At 54.4% G+C, this 21,414-nt stretch overlaps 7 protein-coding genes across 7 annotated transcripts; 5 read left to right on the top strand and 2 right to left on the bottom strand.

The window, feature by feature from the left end:
- Nucleotides 1–2,399: 2,399 nt before the first annotated feature.
- Nucleotides 2,400–2,918, bottom strand: PG998_007707 (uncharacterized protein; the record flags this gene model as incomplete). The annotated part of the gene is made up of 1 exon (XM_066874523.1): nt 2,400–2,918. One exon carries the CDS (start codon nt 2,916–2,918, stop codon nt 2,400–2,402), a length of 519 nt encoding a protein of 172 aa, XP_066730468.1.
- A 3,996-nt stretch (nt 2,919–6,914) lies between these two features.
- Nucleotides 6,915–8,209, top strand: PG998_007706 (histone H1; the record flags this gene model as incomplete). Its single annotated transcript, XM_066874522.1, has 5 exons — nt 6,915–6,983; nt 7,052–7,263; nt 7,319–7,446; nt 7,510–7,959; nt 8,094–8,209. The coding sequence occupies 5 exons, from the start codon at nt 6,915–6,917 to the stop codon at nt 8,207–8,209; spliced, it is 975 nt and encodes a 324-aa protein (XP_066730467.1).
- A 1,574-nt stretch (nt 8,210–9,783) lies between these two features.
- Nucleotides 9,784–11,759, top strand: PG998_007705 (uncharacterized protein; the record flags this gene model as incomplete). The annotated part of the gene is made up of 2 exons (XM_066874521.1): nt 9,784–10,690; nt 10,798–11,759. 2 exons carry the CDS (start codon nt 9,784–9,786, stop codon nt 11,757–11,759), a joined length of 1,869 nt encoding a protein of 622 aa, XP_066730466.1.
- A 1,221-nt stretch (nt 11,760–12,980) lies between these two features.
- Nucleotides 12,981–14,282, top strand: PG998_007704 (uncharacterized protein; the record flags this gene model as incomplete). The annotated part of the gene is made up of 2 exons (XM_066874520.1): nt 12,981–13,899; nt 13,987–14,282. 2 exons carry the CDS (start codon nt 12,981–12,983, stop codon nt 14,280–14,282), a joined length of 1,215 nt encoding a protein of 404 aa, XP_066730465.1.
- Nucleotides 14,283–14,880: 598 nt separating this feature from the next.
- On the top strand, nt 14,881–16,567 carry PG998_007703 (LrgB-like family-domain-containing protein; the record flags this gene model as incomplete). The annotated part of the gene is made up of 4 exons (XM_066874519.1): nt 14,881–15,045; nt 15,109–15,220; nt 15,342–16,298; nt 16,377–16,567. The coding sequence occupies 4 exons, from the start codon at nt 14,881–14,883 to the stop codon at nt 16,565–16,567; spliced, it is 1,425 nt and encodes a 474-aa protein (XP_066730464.1).
- A 457-nt stretch (nt 16,568–17,024) lies between these two features.
- On the top strand, nt 17,025–18,670 carry PG998_007702 (alpha/beta-hydrolase; the record flags this gene model as incomplete). Its single annotated transcript, XM_066874518.1, has 2 exons — nt 17,025–17,464; nt 17,491–18,670. The coding sequence occupies 2 exons, from the start codon at nt 17,025–17,027 to the stop codon at nt 18,668–18,670; spliced, it is 1,620 nt and encodes a 539-aa protein (XP_066730463.1).
- A 541-nt stretch (nt 18,671–19,211) lies between these two features.
- On the bottom strand, nt 19,212–19,550 carry PG998_007701 (uncharacterized protein; the record flags this gene model as incomplete). The annotated part of the gene is made up of 1 exon (XM_066874517.1): nt 19,212–19,550. One exon carries the CDS (start codon nt 19,548–19,550, stop codon nt 19,212–19,214), a length of 339 nt encoding a protein of 112 aa, XP_066730462.1.
- Between the last annotated feature and the right edge of the window lie 1,864 nt (nt 19,551–21,414).

Below are 21,414 nucleotides of genomic sequence, written 5' to 3'. Positions count from 1 at the left end.
AAAGAGGGAAAAAAAAAGAAGAATAAGAACCTTAAACGACCCACGTCCACACCCCCAACGCCAACCCGTCGCCCGTGTCTCCGCGCCTCTCGGGGCTTCGCATTCCTCAAGTTGCGGCTTCCCTTCGCTTTGTCCCGGCAACACCCACGCTGACAACCTGACGGCCTTCTGTTGTTTCAGGTCACGAGAAATCCCATCTCGTCGACTTCAAGTGGAAAGTCGGTGGGGTGGGCCCGTCATGGTGTGCTGATTCCCAATCAGCGACGCACACATCTCATCGTTCGCTGGATGCGATAACCTAAAATCAAGCATATGCGCGTTTGATAGATTAACTGCTGGCTGCCAGCCGGAATACCGGGCTTTTCCCCTTGTGGACTCGCTCCCTTTGACGGGGGCTCGTTGCCACCACACTCGCTCCGAAATACCACGCCGGGAAGCAACGCCCATCGTCTGTACCACCGTCTGTAACAGGTCTTTCCAAGTAAGTACCCTCCGGCCCCTACTGTGCAATGCTTAAGCAGCACAAGCTTCACTTCGCCATCTCTCGCTGCCGCGGGCACCGACGTTTCGTGACTGGGTCGTCAATGATCGGCTGGGAAACAATGCTTGTTTTCCCCCTTCGTTTCGCCAATGCTTTGACAAGCTGGCACATGCCTCATTCCTCCCTCCTCGATGATTTCCATCACCCCTGCCAGCAGGTGGCTCCCGGGGCTAACACATGGAGGGTCGGAGCCCTTGAACTGCGGTCGTTCTTTTCCGAGCGCCTAGTACGCGTTACGAAATGCCCGCGTCCTCCGAATCGTCGGGGCAGCTTCCTCATTCACGAGCATGAGTTTCCTACCTGGCTGATTGTCCCGCTTAAGCATCCTCTCTCCGGGCTTGTGGCTACTGTGCCGCGGGCGAGGACCACTCCTCTGCGTTTTTCTTGACCCAACCCACAACCCAGGTGTATGGGGTCCTAGTTTGGCGTTTTGTCCGGTCGTTTGAACTCATAGATGCGGGTGGCATGGGACCTGTGTGTGAGAGCATGGCGGCGCGTGGGCACGCAAGCATATCGCTTTCCAGGCCACTGGACATACATGCATATACGTGTCCCCCAATAAGGCTCGCTAATTCGAGAGGCTTGAGACTCTCATGACTACGATAACATCATCACCAACGTTACACGCTGTCTTCGGGTGAGATGTGCACTCCCTGGGGCAGGGATGACGAACCCAAATAGGTAGACTACGAGTGGCGAGTTTGCTCGACATACATGCCCCCCAACCTCTGATACGGTATAAAGTATACTTGTAGTCGAAGACAAAGGGGAGATGCGGTCAAGGGTCAAGACACATGATGTACGAGCACCGCATATTTCAGCCGCAATAATACGTGTATATCCATCCAACATTTTTGTCACTTAGCGATCCGCTTGTGGCGGCAATATCATGCTGGGTCTCCTGCAGAAAGCCTAAGAACCCAACCCGCTGTGTTCGTAGGGGATGGATACACGCGTATTATATGCGAGCAATACCACCACATCAAAGTCGTGGCATTGCTAATTTCCAACATGCAGAGCAAATTGACGTGCACATGGTATTGTATGATCAAACTACGTTACAAACTAACTAGTAGGCAGTATATCGTAGGATCATATACGTGAGGGTTTGAACTAGCCTTTTACTCTATCCCACTGCCTTATCTTGCTGCTAAGAATGTATATGTAGTTATACATGTCCACTGAATACCATACTGGGTAGATTACAGCCTAGTACCTCGCCGCATTTGTATCAAGAAATATTTTCGCAAAGTCTATACTGCCAGGCATGATCTCTTTGTATCGACAACTCAAGCTGACTGAAACTGCCCATTCACGGGAATCAATTTACAACATGGAAACAGCTTATTTCAAGGGGTCTTTCTCAAGTACTGTCTATGTCTAGACCGCAGTTACGTCTCCATTGTCTGTGATTAAGCTTGACTTCGGAATGACATAGTGCCACCTTATTTCACGTACCAAATACAACCATCCATACCATATTCCGATACCACGCCAATTAAGGCCGCGGAAGCTGCCAGGATAGCCGTGTGTTACCACGCAGAGTATTACGCCATTGCTGAGTGTCGTGAATATCAAGAAGGTCATGGCCGCGCAGAGCATTGCGCTTATGCAAAACTGCATTACCATGTAGAGCGGTAAGAGCTATGACGCCGAATAAATATTCATGGAGCAGAAACGACCGAAGGCCATACAAGGATTCAGGCACCGGAGCAACCAAGGTGGTAGGGGAACAAAGTTGTGGAGGGAAGGCCGAGGACAAGGAGTTGGATCAACCCAGCCTTTTTCCAATTTGCCTTTGCCGTTTCCAAGGGAAAAGGTAGGATACCCGAAAAAGGTTGGGAACCGTCCGTACCACCTACCCGCACCGTCGTATTCTTCCCAACACAACCTGAGCAGCGAGTCTATGAGGGCGGAGAGCAGCTGTTTGGTTGCCGCCGCCCCTCACCCCAAGCTCTGGCAGCGGCGGCAGGCACAAGAGCCCGGCCGACGGCGCTCGGGGAGTACGCACGCAACTTGATGTTGCTGTTTTTGGAGCTGGCGCTGGCGTTGTGGAAGTCGCTCGAGAACCGGTCGAGAGCTTCCTCACATGGTGCCACCCGCTGGACATGTGGCCGCGGAACTCTCGGGGCCCCATGGTGAACCAGGGGTTGTAGGGGTGTTTGTAGGGGAGGGCCAGGGCAGTCGGGTCATCTGCCTCGATGTAGGTAACAATCTTGAAGATGAGCTCCCAAGGGAGCCCGTCCAGCACTCGCGAGTAGGTTCGCAGTGGCGACGAGGGCACTGTCGGGTTTTTGCCTTCGTGGGCTCTTCTGGCTCGCCGATAATGTTCCTGCCAGAACAGCTTCCGCGACAATGCAAGAGAGTCCGACGCCATGGCGACCGTGATATATCGCCAACAAGAGAAATGATGTGCATTCTGCTTCAAATTGGCTGTTTAATTTGCATGGGGAACCCAGCCTATCGTGGTACTTTTTCCTTTTCTTTTTGGTTCATATTGAGTAGGGCTTTCTCATGACAATTGCGAATCTGATAGTAATTATAAATATGGCTAAAGTGTAAACATATTAGATATAATATTCTAAGGAAAGGGATAATCGATTCTTATCTAGTAAAATGTGACTGATACTATAACTAGTAGCTATGAAAGATCAGAGATTGTTGTTCTCTAGCTTATTAGATTTCAAGTCCGTTGTCTCCTTTCCTCATAAGAATTACTATTCATTCAAAAATCATGCTCGGACTATGGGGGAAGGGAGAAGAACTCCTTTGTGGTCTTTGAATCTCTCTCAACTTGGGCCTGTGCTTGGCATATTTTTTACCAGTGATATGAGCACTCTTACACTGCATATCGTGATGTGACAGTTTATTGAGAACTCATCTAGGCAGAATTCCTATGCCATTATCTAAGTATTTATCTCTACTAGAGTGCAATTGGGACTGGCTGAATTGGTATTACCTGGAATATACTATATCATTATTGTCGTATTATCTGGATTCAACACGTGATAGTATTATGATGGGTTAACCAGCAAACTTGAGTACGACAACGCTCTACAAGCAATGTCTAATCGTCGAGGCACAACACAGGGGGAGTGAGATGTGCAATCACTTAAGCCGCAACCCCAAAGTGGTGATTGCTGCTCCCAGGTTCTTGGCATCAGCGTCTATTTAGCTGGAGGCCTAGACTTACAAGCAAGGCATCACGAGGGTGAAAGGGGCATCCACTATGGGTCTTGGCACAGCTAGCCTCCTTGCAGCTTAAAGGGGCTAATAAGGCGCTGCCGAGCTGCTGAGCTGCTGCACATAGTCGAGGCACACAATCGCCAACACAACCGGAAATCGAAGTGAACACCCGTGAACCTATGATGCCAGCATTTAAGAGGAACATTCCGACATGATGATGGATACTACTACTCGCAGAATGGAATGGATGCAGCGCCACCTCCAATGGACTAGGCGCGTCTTGCGTGTGTCGAATCGCAGGCGGCTGTAGACGATTGATTGCTGAAGGATGATCATCACCCTCGTCCATTGTCATGCCGTTGGCCACGAAAAGGCTGCGGAGTTTGGGATCTGCTTTTTGTCTTGACAGTCGGTGTGCACCATACGTTGTCGAGGCCAGGATCGGGCTCAGAGGCGGTAAAAGAATTGCGTGGCTCAAATGCGGAGTGCCTGGGAACACCGGTCGCATTTCGAAGGCTTGGTTGCCATTTGCACCCCACCGCGTCACAACCGCGCTGGAAGCCCAAAAAATGTTGCACAAAGTCCTTGAGCGGCGGCTACCATGTGTCGGTGCAGCAGTGATTGAGCCGTCTTGACCATCGTCAGCTGACCGTGGCGACCATACGCGCCCTTATCCGCCAACCGTGCTTTCAGTGACGAAACCGTCAGTGCCACACCGGCGGCAAAGCAGTACTCACCATCGATTCGCTTTGCCAGGCGACTTGCTTTGACGGAATATGTTTGAGCCAGATGATTCCATCAAGGCCGTTTATTGGCATGGCGCGACGAGCAGCTTGTTCTCCGGCCCTTCTCGCTGCCCAACCAAATGATGCACCAATTGTGATGCAGTCAAACCGGTGATATGGCTGATATGACGTGGCCGAGCCTAGCCTAATCTCCCAAACAAAAGACCTAGGTTATTTTCAATATCGCAGAAAAAGTCGCCGTGTGACCCGTGACGTTCAGTGGGTGAAGAGAATAGGTGGGCAGTGCGGACGGGTGATGATGGGAAGCCCTGGATCGCGAATCGCGACGGTCGAGACACGTCAGGTTTGGGCAGAGGCACTTGTTCCACGATTGAGTCTTAGTTGCTGAAAAGAAACTCCGGAAACCCCAAAGACACGTAAAACGAATGCCAGAAGCCCTTCAATTTGCCCGTGCGACATTCCCTTTATCAAAGGGTGGCGCTGAGCTGCACTAGACGGCGCAGGTTCTCGGAGGGGAGAGCAGCGGCAGTTGAGCGCGACTCTTCACCCAAAACACGACGCGTTGGGATTCATGCGCCAGGGCACCGGGTTTTTGCCCCGATCGACGATTAAAAACACCCAGAAATGACCAGAAGCGACATCGAGCTCTTGTGCTCGATGCAAAGAGCCCAGGTTTGAAGGTGGTGGTGTGGAAGGCGGAGGTTGTGCAAATATGCGGATAGCTTCATCGCGATGCGAGCTGGTCAAGACAGTCAGGGGGATGCGATTGATAGCGGCTGATTAGGGCTGCATCGCGCCGTTTCTATAAGCCAATTTTGGATTCAATGAGAAAAGAATCATTTGGAGCAAATTGGCGACGTGGTTCCTACATCTAATACATGGGTTGAGAAACCACCATGTTGAATGCGACAATACAGTACGTTGGGATCTTGCGATGTCATCAAGAGGGGGTGGGTGTGCGGGAAAACGACCCATATGGTTTGGGAATATACTAGACTAACACGGCGCACGGGATCACCGCAACTTCGGGAATGTGAGCGGGCATGGAACTCCCAGACCATCCCCTTCCAAATGAGTCAGCCGATCGCATGATTGGCAATGGTGTGGGAGAGGCAAAGACGGAAAGAAACGAGAGAAGTCGAGAACGAAAAGAGTGATCTGGATTGGGGGGTCATCGAGGGCTTTGGTGAGGGACGGGGAAGAGCAGCGAGTATGGGAATATGGGATGGTGGTAATAGTGAGAGACACGGAGACGGTGACTGGAGCTTGGGCGCATGATTTGAGTTGGCAAAGTCTGGAGTAGAAGGAACAGCTATTCTGCCGGCTCTGGGCCAATCAGAAAAATAGCTGGAGGCCCACTCTGGGGAATTTATATTTTTATTCCAAGCACCCAGGAGGACAGTGAGAGAGAGAAGGAGGGGAGGGGGTGGTTAGTTAGTCAGTTGAGTTGCACATCTCACAGTCCCGTCCGCCCCCGGGCCAGGCGAGGCTGTGTGACAAAGACAAAACCGTTTTGGTTCTATTTTCCTACCCTCTTAGGCCTGGCCCGGTCTAAACCCAAACAAGTAGGCAGAAGAGAAGGAACCGTGGTGCGTGGCGTTTCATCTTGGCACGAGACGGGCGAGGAGCGAGGAGGACGAGGACAACGAATGAGGTATTGTATTGGAGGAGGAGCCATAGAGAGCCTTGTGGATGCAAGCGTTATGGGATCATCCACGGGAACGCTACCGCCGACATGGATCCTCGGGTTTACGGTACATAAGCAAGTAAGTATGTAAGTATGTATGTGAGCACATGTATATTGTACTCTATGTAGGGTGTCGACGGCAGATGGCAGATGGCAGATGCGGCACCCATGAATCCCAGATGGACGGTCTGGCTTGCATCGCAAGAGGAAGAAGGGGAAGAGGGTGGAGGGTCGAGGATGGGGATGACGATGAGGGCAATGCACACATACATACATAGGTAGTATATCACTTACACTTACACGCAGTGAGTGCAGCAGTCTCTCTCTCGTCTCCACCCTAGCTAATTGCCCTTGTCGGTCTAGCCCCAAAAGCCAAGACCAGCAGCAGCAATTGGAGTAACAGCGCCTAGCGAACATGGGGGGTGAGGGACAGTGAAAAAAGAGCGCTAAGGCAGAGCTAATTGCCCTTTTTTTACTGATCTGATTCCAAGGTTTACTGGCTAACTGCTACTGATTGTGCAGGACGGGCAAGAACCCCCCGCAAGTATATAAACATCGCTCCCGCTCTGCCCTCCCGCGTCCGACCACACACCCTCCCCCTCTTGTTGTTCCCATATTCGTTACGCACTATTGCATTTCATCAGCCGAACTCTTGCTCGATCCATTTACTGGTTCTTCCAAGTCTCCCATCTCCAACCCCAACAACAACATATATACACGTAAAACCCAACGACCAACCAACCCACCTTTCGCAATGGCTCCCAAGAAGGCTGAAGGCACTGCTGCCGCACCCAAGACCAAGAGCACCCATGCTTCTTACCAGGTGAGTCCACCTAGCTATTCGCCTTGCCGGGCGCTATTTCTACTGTTCAATTCGCTAACCCGACGCAGGATATGATCACCGATGGCATCGTTACGGTAAATACCACCATTTCTCCGCGTCGGCGCGTCTTGTCACGCGCGGTACCCAACGCTGCATACGGGCTTTGGCCCAAGGCACATGCTTGGGCCCGTCAGACTCGCCCTCCATGTGTTTTCATTTTTTTCTTCATCTTTGCTGACGCGACTTCCACCCAACAGCTCAAGGACCGAAATGGTTCCAGGTATGCACCGTCCTCTCCCGCGTGCTCCTTGACCAACTACTAACGCATTTCATAGCCGCCAAGCTCTGAAGAAGTACGTCAAGGCTAACAACACCATTGTTGCCACGGAAAAGATGTTCGACTCTCTGTTCAACAAGGCCCTGAAGGCTGGTGTTGAGAAGGGTGTCTTTGAGCAGCCCAAGGGTACGTTTTGCACACCAGGCACTGGCCAACTTCCACCTCGCATATGCTAACTTGCCACGTTAGGTGCTTCCGGCCCAGTCAAGCTGTCCAAGAAGTCCAAGCCTGCTGCCGTGAAGAAGGATAGTGAGAAGGCCGCTGCGCCCAAGAAGGCCGCTGCTCCTAAGAAGGCTGCGGCGCCCAAGAAGGCTGTCGCTGCTCCCAAGGAGAAGAAGGAGAAGGAGACCACCGAGAAGAAGCCCGCTGCCAAGAAGGCCGCTGCGCCGAAAAAGGCTGCTGCCGCCGCCGCTCCCAAGAAGGCCGCCGCAAAGAAGGAAACCGCCCCTGCCGCCGAAAAGGCCACCACCAAGACGAAGACTGGCCGAGTCAGCAAGCCCAAGGCCGCTGCCCCTGCCAAGAAGGCCGCCGCACCGAAAAGGCTGCTGCGCCCAAGAAGGCCGCGGCGAAGAAGGAAGCCCCCAAAGCTGAAGCTGCGGCATAAGCTGTTGCCTGATTTGATGTTTGGTTCTTTTCAGTGTAACTTGGCTGGCGATTGGCGTTCACGGATCAGGGTACAAAGACCGCGTTTATTTATCTACGCGAAGGGATGGGATCAATTATTGTGATTTAGCAGGAACGGTTGGAAGGGTACCATTGCTTTACTGGGTCAGCGCCGGGCCTGGACGAAGATCCGGGCCAACTTAGGACGCGTCATGTTGAGTATCTCGGTGTGGGTGCCCATGCCACACATTTGCGCGAAGCCTTAGAGGCTGTATCAAGCTTGTGATGGAGTGGCATGTGCTCGCTCAACAGAGAGGCGGACATTGTTGCAGACGCATGACAGGGCACCTATGACGATGTGATGAGAACACTTGTAATTTATACCAACAATTGATGCGAAGGCCTCGCATTCTCCTTACCTGTTCGATCTTTTTTTGAACCTCATTTTGAACGTGCTTTTTACCGTGTGGTACAGTTCAAGTGAAACGCGCCTTCGGGCAGTCCTGTTTACATCGTGGCAGACGCGGTATGTCCTGGGTCTCAGACCCTGCATGGGATTGCCTATGGATGGTGGCGGATGTTTTCTGAGGTGTGGACTAGCCGCAAGGCAAATAAGGGGCGTGTATCACGTGCAAGTGGGGTCCACATATACTTCCAGTTGCCAGTCAGTAGCCAGTCAGCCAGTCAGCCAGTCTGCCAGTCTGTCACTCCAAGACCAAGACTCTGTCGTACCATGGATTGGCACTTGCGTGTAGCCACGGGCAGAGCAGATTGAACGAAATTGACCAATCCCACACACCGCAGCAGTATCGGGTTCCATTCCATCCTGCCCAAGCCAGTCTCTGCTGTCGGTGTTTTGAACGTCATCGCGTCCTCCCCCACCAGCTGCAAGAGCTATGCAGAACATCGTTGAACCCTGTCGGCGTCAACTTAGAAGTTGCACGAGCCGGATAGACCAGTATCCAGACCTGATGCAGAAAGCACCTATTGCCCGACACCTTGCCAGCCTGTTGATGCCATGGGAGGAACCATAAACATATTGAAAATGCCTGGCCCGATGCTGAATGGTGTACCGGCCCCCATGAAACGAGAATATACCGATTGTAGGACCACTGCCGAGCGATTGTCGTCAAGCAAGGGAACGGTGCATGTGCATAGCTTATAGGTCGTGGACTAGTGCCCAATCCGCACGGCTAGCAAAGACTACATACATCCGGAACACGTAAGCAACCTGCTAGCTACAGGTACGTACTCCTGCACCTGCACCTGCGCCTGCGCCTGCGCCTGCGCCTGCACCGCACAGTCACAGCTCGTCTGCCTGTCCCGTCTGGCTACTTGCGTTATCTGCGCGCGCTTGAACGAGGGAAAGAAGAGCCTGGATTGAAAGGGATGCTGCAGACGGTCGCTTACCGCAGTCCAATTGATGGGGTTGGGGCTGCAATTGTGCAACTCCAGGCAAATAGGCGCTTGATTGGGCCCCCGGTTGCTTCTATAGGTGATTTCATCCCAATTGCTGTACGTGTATCGAGTGATAAGTCGGCTGCATCGAGTCGAACATTATCGAATCGTCGTCCAATCCCTTGGCCTTTTCAACTGCGGCTCTTTTATGTGGCCCTGTCCGAACTCGAACTGCCCGCTATCTCTAGTATCTGCATGCCTAAGGAGGGGAACGATCGCCGAGCCATCCATTTGGGACCCTGACGGCTTCGTCCCGTTCAAAGTTTCCGCCAGCAGCACCCAGCACCCGCACCCCAACATCCGCGCTCGACGCTCATGTCATGGCCTGATAGGAATACAACCCCTACTTCTCCAGTCCCCTTTAATCCCCATCACTAATAGCCATCTCCTCCTCTCGCCACCATGTCCTCGGCATCGCCATCCTTTGGCTCCAATAACCCCTTTCGACGGAAAACCGGAGGAGGCCCCTCCCCTTCGTCCGCCATACCAAGCGGGTCCCCTGCCCCGAGCTCAAGCTTAGACAGCCCGACACCATCGTCTGCCCCACGACCACCCGTCACGACCTTCAGGACAGCCGTGCCAGAACACCAAGACAGACCCGACGACCCTATCCAGACAAAACCAAAGAAGATTGTGAAGAAGGTCCGCGTCCAATCCCCGCCGCCTTCCTCGCCCGAAGATTCCGTACCCGTAACCACCTACTTCTCGCCGGCCGATTACGACGATGACGACGATGGCGATAGCGACAACGACGAACACGGTCGTGAGGACCGCAAGGACAGTCGGAACCCGATAGCTGATGGCCATGGGGTGGACCCCTTCAATAGCGGCGAGGCAGACGAAGAGTCGAGGCCAGAAACTTCAGATGGTCACACGTTACCAAGAGCGCCGCCGAACCCCTTTTCGAAAACACTCGGCGACTTGGAACAAACTACATCGGGGGAGGAGGCCAGCTCGATCTCTGGATCCAAAGGAGCAATTGACGTCAACTCTTTCAAGCGACTGTTGCTGACTGGATATGCCGATAACCCGGGAGCTGCCGGTGGTGCAGGAAGTGCAGCACCCCCAGCGGCAACAAGCACCTGGTCGGGTTCGAGCCCGCTTCCAACCTTAGCCCATGATGGTGCGAGTACAACAGATGCAAGCTCTGTATCCCGGCAATCAATACTGGATGTTATCCAGGATACTCCTCGTACATCCCACGAGGTCTCTGATCCAGAAGAACCTGGAGAGCGCCGGGGCTCCCACCGGTCTTCTCCCTTGCCGAATGTCCAACCAGCCATGGGACGCAAGAAGCCGCCGCCGCCTAGTTCTCGTCACGGAAAGTTGATAAAGATCGAACTTGGCTCTGATCAGAGACCAGGCACCTCTTCGAAAGATCCCGGGCCGGGGATGTCAATTGACACGAGTATTCAGTCTACGGGCCAGCAGAGCCCCCTATCCTCGACGTCCGACGTGAACAAACCGCTTCCGCTCCCCCGGCGCGTACGCTGGCCGACGAGCAGACTGAGTCGCCCTTTGATCGCGAGGCCGCTGGGAAACTCCCCGAGGCTTTCACTGAAGCAGCGGCCCCGACGACCAACGCTGGGCCATCCAACCCGCCTGATGGAACACGGGGCCGTTCCGAGTCACAGGTTAGCACCGGTACTACATCTAGTATTCGCAAGCCAGCCGCTCCACCTCCTCGCCGCCATGGACGATCAGACTCCAAGCCACCATCAATCATAGCTAATCCGGCAGACGAGGAAGCTCCTCGTAGCTCGATAGAGTCTAACCGATCGCGAGCAGATAGTCTGCGCTTCTCTTCCAATACCAATGCAGGCCAGTCCGCTCCTCCTCCGCCTCCCAGAAGGCCGAGCCATACCAGATCAGGTAGCTCTATTACGAGCCCCATATCGGTCACAAGCCCTGGAAGCATCGATGGCGCAAGGTCATCCCAAGGAACTGGCTTCAGCCTATTTGAGCATCCCAACTATGCGTCTTCTATGGCCACGGTGACTACAACCAAGGATGGTGTACCCAAACTATCACCTCCACCGCCGCCACCAGCGCGGCAGTCCAGTGCCAGAAGGCCACCGAGTATTCGCTCATTGGACAGCAGCAGTAGGAAAGTCAGCCGAGAAAAGGACGGAGTTATAGCTGCGCCGCCGCCGCCGCCCCGCAGAACTCGGAGCACCAAAAATAGCATGGGGACAGCAGACGCGGTACGTGACGGCAGTGGGTTGCGAAATGCCAGCGGTGAAATAGGCCTTGTCGATGGAGAACCAGCAAAGAGCCTTGCGACTTCGGAAGCAACCAGCATAGGCACTGGAGTTGACATCCTCAAGGATCTGGAGGCCTTGCAGAACGAGGTCAATGCCGCCATGGGCAAGTCATGAGGAAGCTATCATATATATGGCTTGACAAATCCTGCCTCTATGAGGCTGGTAGGGTTCTTCGGCGGTGTGCACCGTGCCTTCAATGGGCTCTTCGCCGCTGCCAAGGGGTTATTTGGATGATGAACGGCTGGATGGGCAAAGTTGAATGACATATGGCCACGCTTTAGACGTGGAGAGAGATGCGTGTTTGTGTTTATGAATTATATCTAAGGAGCAGCCTTGGTGTACAGCATATTCCATAACCTTTCGGTACATACTGTATTTGCGCAGTCTTGTAATGTTACAGCATAGCACATACGGATTCCACGGCACACCGCCGGAGGAATATCCCACTCCTCGATGTTTCCTCCAAGACCCCGAGACCTCTTTGGGCCAGGTGCTTCGTTGACAACCCGCTACTCGGTTGTAGGAAGCGCGAGATCATATGATATGGATGGAGGGCTTGCCACATAGGTCGGCGTCAAGCTAGCTGCATGTACTACATCTTATTCCAATGCCTAAGCCTTCCACAGGTTTTGACTGGGTTCAGTATGCTTCATCCATGTGTCTAGAAGGGTTGTTTTTCTAACATGATTGTGCTGATAGAGTCTCTCCATTATTGCCAATGCTTCTTTGCCCCAACAATGCTCACTACTTGTATCCATTGACCTAGCCATTTTACATTCTATCATCCGCCTTTTCAACGCGGTCTCCCCCTTTATGTCGCCAAAGCCGACTACTCTTTCATAATTCTGTGATTCTGACTACGCCGGTCGGACGAGCAAGCTATCTCGCCATCATCGTCCTCTTGTGCGACCCGCGCATCTCGCCCACTTACATCGACTTGTTCACACTTGATCGAGAAGAATCACCGATTTTAACGAAACAACGTTTGAAACAGCAATTCTTACAGTGTGCCCACTTACTAAGACATCCCTCGGCGATCTTTGGAGTATCAAGTTTGCGCGTGCCTCGGCGAGGCCCTCACACTGCAATCATCTCTTACGCTGTATGCTACTCCTGGCTTTTGGTGTTCCCAATATCGGTTGAAATTCTTCTCAGCGAATTCGTCTGATCTTCCAGAAGTGAGCTCTTGCCAAATTGGTATTCAATTTCCCCCGCAGCATGAATATTTTCCCCATCCACCTGACTTTGGTTATTTAAGGCCCGTCTTCTCGCCGACCTGTTTTCTCTCCCCAACCTAGCTCCTCGCCAACGCAATTTTATACCACTTGCATCAACATGGATTCCGGCCAAGTCACAGAGGTGAAGCCGAAGAAGGGCACTTGGGAATACTACAATTTCCTGCCGGATGAACTGAAGTTGGAGGTTCTAAAGCATGCCGTCCCCCGGCATGGTGCGCACCATTTCATCATGAAGGCCCCAGTGCCTCCTAAGGATGAGGATGAAGGCAGCATTGATACTAACCGTAGTGCCGACCGTGGTGCAAACCGTGACACAAGCCGTCGTGGCAACAGGGGTCGCAATCGCGCAGCCTACGGGTTTCCCAGCCAGGTACTCGACATCGTACCCTCTGTGGCCTATGAGGAAGGACGGCCCCAGAAGCTCCAAAATGACATGTCGGCATGGATGGGTATCTGGAATATCGGCTGGACCTTGAGAATGTCCCGCGAGCTGATTGCGGAGGGCGAGCCCGGCGTAGAAATCTGGAACCGACAGCGCCGCAAGAACTGGTACAAGAAGGAAGAGCCCAACAAGGTCAAGTTCTACCCAGACCGCGACCTCCTCATCATCAGCGTGGCCAGCAAGGACTTCGAGATCACCAACATGGACCCGCCCAGAAACCGCAAGAAGTTCCGCCACGTCAAGCGGGTGGGCATTAACTTCTTCCACCCCATGCCGAAGCCGCGCCGCGGCCAACCCCAGACCATGGGCGCATTCTACTGCGTATGCAGGCAACACAGAGATATGGCCGTCTGTCCTCGGGCGCTTTGCGACTTCATGCGGTTCTTCAGCTCGCTTGAGGAGCTCTTCATCATCTATCCCATCAATAAGGGCCGCATCGACCAGAAGGTCCAGCAGGGAATCCCCCAGGGAGGTCAGAAGCGGAACCAGGACGGCGAGGTGATTGAGAAGCGGCCCAAATTTGTCAACAAGAATGCTGGAGTTCTCTTGGACGACACGATGAACAAATTCAAGGGTATGTGATCCCCATAGCTAAAACCGGAGAAATGGAGGCATGGAATCTGGACGACGAGGGGGAAATATTGACATATCTCTGTCCTAGGTCTCGCTCTCGAGCACGACCTTGCCATCTTCGAGGATCGCAAGAAAACGTACTACGAGGTGCGCAAGGGCGACTGCACAGAGTTTGTGGACCACAACGACCTCTGGGACATGAGATCAACGTTCTATTCTAAATGGACCAGCCGGCGGCCCGTGGGTGACACCATCACCGAAGCTCAGTGGAACGCTTGGTTGAAGGTCAGGGTCGGGGTGTTGGTCTGTCGGGACCGGGCGGCAGAGGACCCCTGGAAGGTCAACGCAATCGTGAACAATGTGATCGAGTCGGCCAAGGAGTGAAGCGGAACCCCTTCGTCGAGGAACGCTGAGGGCCAAATCCTTGGGAGGGCTTTGGGGAGAAGAGAAAGGTGAAATGTACGATACGGGATTCTCACGACTGGCGTTTCTCGCACCAACCGAGGTGAGGGTGGCAATATGAGATTGGCTGCGAAGTCGGTGCAAGGCCCGGCCTGGACTACAGACACGACGCGACGGGTTCCGATAATTAGCTGCATAGCAATACAACATGACATGTGAGCTGGAATGATGGTGAAGTTTTTATGTGTGTTGTTGCATAACACAACATAATAACATAGCATAACATAAGATAACATAACATAACATAGCGTGGTCTGAATAAGTGGCGCGTCCGATCTTTGGCCGGTGTTCCCGAGAGTGCCGGACTTCAAGCAAACCAAGAGTCTACGGCTACCGAAGAAGAATATGTCGGACAACGAAGCGGCAAAGCTGGAAGATGCACTTCTCGCCTTGAAGCTGGTAAGCACCGGGCGTCTGCCGAGCCGACTCTGCCACGCTGACTGAATAACGACAGGCGGCTGCGGCGTCTTGCCAGTCATTGGTGCGGGCATGGGTCTTGGTTCCCACCGGCATCCTCGCAATGCTGGCTGCATGCTACGGCGTCGATCGGCTGTTTCAGATCGGACATGTCGTCTTCCCGGCCTCGGTCGCTTGCCTTGTCGTCTTGTTCTTGGCTCTCCTGCTTGCCGAGCAAGTCCTTGGCGAGCATCGCACCCGGCGGCTGGTCGCCTGCATCGAAGTCCCGGTAAGTTGATTGCCACCAAGGCAGCAAGAATGGACACCAGGGTTGACCTGAATTATCCGGCAGGGAGGGTGGTCACTTCGCTGGATCAGTGTCTTTTTCACGCCCTCCTTCGTCTTGCTGCCTCTGAGCCCACCGATTGGCGTGGTCGAGGTGTTCAAGATGATCGCCGTCTTCGGTGAGTTTAGTGCACCGACGGGCTCTGGCTATCCCTGGTTGTCCGTGTGCTAACGACCGGGGCAGTGGTTGGGTTCCTGGCCATGATGGTTGGTACGGCGTACATGACCCGTGGACTCCAGCTCCTCAGGGGCGCCTCCAAACGAGCCATCACCGAGCGTGCCGAAGAAATGGGAGACGAGACGGACGAGATCCCAATGACCGCTCCGACCCCGGCAGGGGGAGAGCCCTAGGGGATACCGAGCCCGAGCCCGAGCCCGAGCCCTCTTACTCTCTGCGACCTTCGCAAGTCCACCTTGCCGACGCTGCAGCACCCGACAGCGTCGATTCTACTGGCACCAGCACCCCAACAATGCCTTCCGACTTGCCGCCCCAAGCAACGCTGCCGCCGCCGCGGGCCAAAAGGTGGGCTGTGGTCATTGCTGCGAACCTGGATGTCGTCACCTATTTTTGGCTGTTCGTTCTGGTTGGGATTCCCGTCTACTATAGTACAGGCTATGCGATGCCGATCCAACTGACCTTCAGCATCTTGACCTACTTTGGGGCTCTCGCGCTCCCACCAACCTGGAGGCAATTTCTTCATCCCGTGCTTGTCTCGGCGCTCTTTACCGTCTTAGGGATTTGGGTGATCGGTCTGACCATAGGTCGCGACCTCGACACCACTTTAAGAGAGTACAAAGTGGGTGCGAACTACGCTCGGGTCTGGAATGGTACTCACCAGCTTCCCGGAGCTGGCGACATGTTTAGTACGGCCCTAGACGCTAGTATCATCGCTCTGGCTTTGCCCATGTACCAGTATCGCCGAGAGCTGAAACAGCATTTCGCCGCCATCGTTATACCTAACATTGTCGTCTCGGTAGCATCCCTCTTTGCCTACCCCTCGATCTGTTTCGCCATCGGCATCACTGCCGAGCGAAGCCTCGCCTTTGCGTCGAGGAGTCTGACGCTGGCCCTGGCCATCCCAGCCACCGCCAACTTGGGCGGAGATGCGAACACCGGGGCTGCCGTTGCCATTATGAGCGGTATTGTCGGGGTTCTCGTAGGGCAGCGGCTCCTGGCCATGATGAAGATTCCGGAAGGTAGCTAAGATTCTCATACCGTACCTCGGGCCGGAAGCGAGACCCCTTGCTTACTTTGCTGATGGTGTCAATCTATAGACGATTACGTGACGCGGGGTGTCACTCTGGGAGCCAACTCCTCGGCCATGGCCACGGCACTTCTGCTGCGTACAGACCCGCGGGCAGCAGCTCTGTCAAGTCTGGCTATGAGCTTGTTCGGCGCAATTACCGTGCTGTTCACCTCTATACCTCCCATTGCCAATGCGGTTCGATCATTGGTCGGCCTCTAACACCGACGTGTCTCGCTCAAGAAGTCAAGATTCCTGAGCGTGAAGCATTCCAAGAAGATAGTATAACAGTGTGCGCAAGGCTTTTTAGGCTAATATACCGTGGGCCTGTAGGGCATGAATCCGTGGACATGGTTCGAGTGGCTTGGCGATGGGATTGAGGGGAATTCTAGACCAGGTGATCAGCGTCGCTGCACTGCAACGTCGGCTCGTGCTGGCCATCAGATCACTGGGTTGACGGATCAGGCAGCTGCGATACCATTCTTGCAGGAAGTAATGGCGCAATGGAAGAGAGCCAACTGGATGCGCAGCTTTGGCTACACAAACTTTATCGCCCATATAAATAGGAGGATGTCATGGCCGAGGTGAAGCAAGTACTACTGGCGGAGCGAGCCTTTCCAGACATGTTTTCATTTATGTATCATTTCGAAATCAGTCAGCCAAATACAAAGCTTCCAACATGAGATTCAACCAGATATTCTATTGCTTGTTCTTGGCTGTCACCGGGAAAGCCTGGAAAGAGCAGGATGTTGACAACGATGGACTGACCGTCCAAACCATCACAGGGAAGTATTCCGGTCTTCCAAATCCCGAGTACAGTGGTGTCCGGGAGTTTAGGAGTATCCCCTACGCCGAGGCGCCGGTGGGCGAACTGAGATGGCGGCCGCCCGTCGCCCTCCGCCCTTCGACGAAACACCACTATTCGCACCGCTTCCCGCCGTCATGCACGCAGTATCTGGCGAGCACGCTGACGCTTTGGAACACTAACATATCGGACTTCTCCGTCGCCACGGCGGGCCAGGGCCATCATGCCAGTCACATGGCCCAGACAAGTTCCGAGGACTGCCTGAAGCTCGCTGTCTGGACACCGCGGAACGCGAGCCGTGGCGACGGGCTCCCGTAGCACTTTTCGTGCCCGGCGGCAGCTTCATCACCGGCGGCGTCGAGGTGCCCTACCAGAACCCCGCGGGATTCGTCAACCGCACCCAGAAGCACATCGTGGTGACCATGAATTGGCGCGTCAACCTGTTCGGGTTCCCCAACGCGGCCGGGCTCGAAGACCAAAACCTGGGCATTCTGGACGTGCGCACGGCCCTCGAGTGGGTGTACGCCAACATCGACGCCTTCGGCGGCGACCCCCGCCGCATCGTGCTCTGGGGCCAGTCGGCGGGCGGCGTCGCCGCCGACGCCCTCGACTTCGTGTACGACGACGAGCCGCTGGTGGCGGGATTTTTCTTGCAGTCCGGGGCCGCCGTGCGTGAATTCGCCCATGGCGAAGACGCGCTGCAAACCAACTTCAGCTTCGTCGCCCGGCACGTGGGCTGCGACGGCTTCTCGGGCGACCCGGCCGCGGAGCTGGACTGCATGCGACAAGTGCCGGCGGCCCTGCTCAGCAACTGGGTTGGGGCGTACGGCGACAACAAGACGAAGCCGGGCCTCTGGTTCCGGCCCACGGTTGACGACCGCCTCGTCTTCCGCAACTACACGGCGCGGGGGCTGGCGGGCCGCGTCGCGCGGGTGCCGGCGCTCATCAGCACGACGGCCAACGAGCAGGCGAGCCTGGCGAAGTGGAACCCGGGCCTGAACGCGTCGAGCGGCAACCTGCCGAACCCGCCGCCGGCCCAGGCCAGGCTCGACGAGACGACGCTGAGCGACTTCGTGTGCGTCGCGCGCGAGGCCTCGAGGATACGCGCCGCCCGCAACCTGACGACATACCGGTACCAGTGGGCGGGCAACTACACGAACCTGACCCCCTACCCCTGGATGGGCGCGTACCACGCCAGCGACGTGCCCATGGTCTTCGGGACGTACGATTTGCACGGCGGGGCGACGAGGGCGCAGAGGCGCGCGGCCGAGCGGCTGCAGGACTACGTGTTCGCCTTCCTCGAGGACCCGAAAGACGGCATTCAGCGACATCTGGGGTGGCAGCCTGGTGTTGCGCCATTCCGCAACGATGAGCCCATGGTGCGATTTGTTGGTGGTGATGGTGGTGGTGCCTCGAACAAGGGAGGGCATAACGACGATGAGAATGTGAAGCAGATCAGTGCGGCCGAGGTCGATAGCGCGTGCGTCGGGATCGGGACTTACAACCCAAGTCCATCTTAGTCTACAGTGACACGATCTATAATAGTTGAGATATTGCCTTGGCGGGCTGAAACACCATGCTGATATAGTAGCTGTTATTGATATGCTGCGGTAATGCTGTAGGATTGCTCCAAATGACGTAGTCTGCATTCAAGCCCCAAACAATAAACCGATGATGTAAGGAGTTCTGTGTGCCTCTGTTGTGTTGTTGTTGTACAAAACGTGATTCCAGGTTTGCGTATGCAAAGTCCTCCTCTCTCCCTCTGTCTTTCCCATGTGTAAATGCAGCAATGATGGATTTTGCCGTTCCCGTACGCTCCCCTGACTTTAGCAAGCCGCCAGTCCGGCTTATTGAATGAACCCTGGACCCATATAACGCCGTGGCGCACCACATATGCATGCATGCATCCATCTACATGTAAATGATGGGATGCCGGATGCCGATCAAAGTGTAATAAAACGCCCGTATATAACCCCCAATGCCGTCATAAGCGTCGTTGATGACAAAAAGAAAAAGAAAAAAGGATGTGTGCATGTGCCCAGCCCGTGGTGACGACTAGCATCATCTGACATAGCGCTCTGGGCTGCGCTCAGGGCTCTGTCGTGAAGCTTGCGGCGTTGTGATGGGGGAGTCGGAGTTGTCGCTAAACCGCGAGGACCGCGGCGACGGGGTGGGCGACGACACGGGCGAGATGAGATGCGACTCGCCCGAACCCTTGTGGGCGTGGGAGTAGGGAGGTTGCGGCCATTGGTTCGTCTTCTCGCTCATGGGCTCGGAGAAGCGGTTGGGGGCGAATCTGCGCAGGAGCTGCGTCCAGTACATAGCCGTGACGAAGATGAGGGAGCCGATGACGATGACCAGGACCAGAGTCACCACGACGGTGGTAATCAAGTCGTTCATGGTGTTGGTAGGTATGAGAGGTGTGAGAGGATGTGGGAGAGAAGAGACAGGCGCAGCCTATGTTTTGAGGTCGTTTTCGAAACAGACTCTTTTTCTCTTGTCCCTCACAACGAGTATGCGAGAAAGTGTGTTGTTGGTTTCCAGAATGGTAACGGCAGACAAGACGGACGGACGAGGACGGAGTCGAGTCTTTGTGTTGTGTATATGTTTCGAAATCGAAAACGGGTGTTTGTCCGCAGCGAGGTGGTCGTTATGTCACAACGAAACACCGTCTTCTAAATTTGGCTGCTTCTGTAACAACGAGGAGGAGCGGCCCTGAAGGCGTAGGGGTTGGGTTGGGCTGGGTTAATGTAGTAGTGGTATTGTTTCGGGGGGTCTGGCAGTACCACGTTTTATCTACCACTCTTTTCTTCTTCTCCTTCTTCTTCTTCTTCTCTCTCTTCCTTCTTCTCTCCTCTGATCCCTCTTTTGTATGTACATATATGCATGTACTTCGGAAGAAAAGTGAACGTCACCCACCCTGACAGTGGACAGGCGGTGGTGGTTCTATTGGGAATCGGCATGGTGCAGCGTTGGCGCTAAGACTGGGGGGGCATCTTGAGAGCCAAGCCGGTGCGGGCGGCACGTTAGTCGCCCAAGAATCTGACCTCTGGCCGGGGCGGTACAGACCCCCTCAGGCGCTAAAGAACCGACAATTCGTAACCACACATCAGCCAAGGCCTAGACAGCATTGAAACTTGACACGCCTGCAGGCGCCAGTGCAGAAGTGCAGCAAACCCAACCACCCGCCTACCGCTCGCTGCCATCTGCATCTACATAGGCCTGCTGCCATCGGTGGACTGCTATGAATAGAGGTGGTGCATGCTGGGGCGTTTCCTCGCCCATCATCGCTCCCTGCCCTGTTCCATACATGCACATACGTTCTCAGCTATCGTGAAGTTTGGGTCGCCGCCGACCGAGCACACCTGAGTCGGTCCCGCTCGTGATTGGCTCACCGAGTGCCATCTCCCCACTGCGGGATCCTACCCTGAACAGCCCTCATCCATGCGTCACACAATTGACGTCTGACCCTCCAAGGCCCTTGGCCCTTGGCCCCAACTGCTCTATCTCATGTCTGCTCCGTGCGGTGAGCAACGACAGTGAGGCAGATATTTCGTATTCGCCCGACAACAGAGGTCTGTGTCTCCTGGTCTTTTATTGACTTGGTGCGAGGGGGTGGCTTGGTCGGCGGCGGCCCATCGCCTCATGTCAGCCGTCGCATTTTACATTTTACAGTTTCATTTGACTGCCGCATTTGCTGCTGCGCCTGCGGCAGATAAGGGGGCATGTTTTTCAAATGATATTTTTTTTTCATTCGTTTTCTCCCTTTTCATTTGCGGCCGAGCTATTCTCCCCTTTGGCCAACAAATGCATGCATGCGGTGTCTCGAACACAGCATCATCGTCAGTATGCCAGCAAAACCAGCGCTAATCCCGACAAAAGTGCGATCCCAATTTGCAATTTGTCGATAAGAGAGGAATGATGAAGCCCGCAGTATCGAGTTTCCCAGGCTTTTGCTCACGTAAACACAAACCATGGCTGGCAAAGCAGGGAAGAGGTCGGCTTGAGGAGGCTTGAGGCTTGACCTACCAAGTAGTAGAAAGCTAAGGTGAGCGAACCGAACATACTCTAAAATCGCTTCGCAGTAGCCAGCGCTAGTGAGAACATGCCAAAAGAAAACAGAATTGCGTAAGGAGGTGTCAGGCGGTGTCAGGCGGCGATGAGGTAATTCCCCCTAACATCCAGCCTGCAACCTGCAGGATGGCGTCTCAAGCCTGAAAGGCCGTCATCCTGTGGCGTGGCGCTCTGTCCGTGTCCTGGGTTC

The sequence above is a fragment of the Apiospora kogelbergensis genome (genome assembly GCF_038363985.1).
Source record: "Apiospora kogelbergensis strain CBS 113332 chromosome Unknown utg000005l_segment0_segment0, whole genome shotgun sequence".
In the NCBI taxonomy this organism is placed as follows: domain Eukaryota; kingdom Fungi; phylum Ascomycota; class Sordariomycetes; order Amphisphaeriales; family Apiosporaceae; genus Apiospora; species Apiospora kogelbergensis.
The sequence above is the reverse complement of the archived record's forward strand: the minus strand, read 5'-3'. Positions and strand labels throughout refer to the sequence as shown.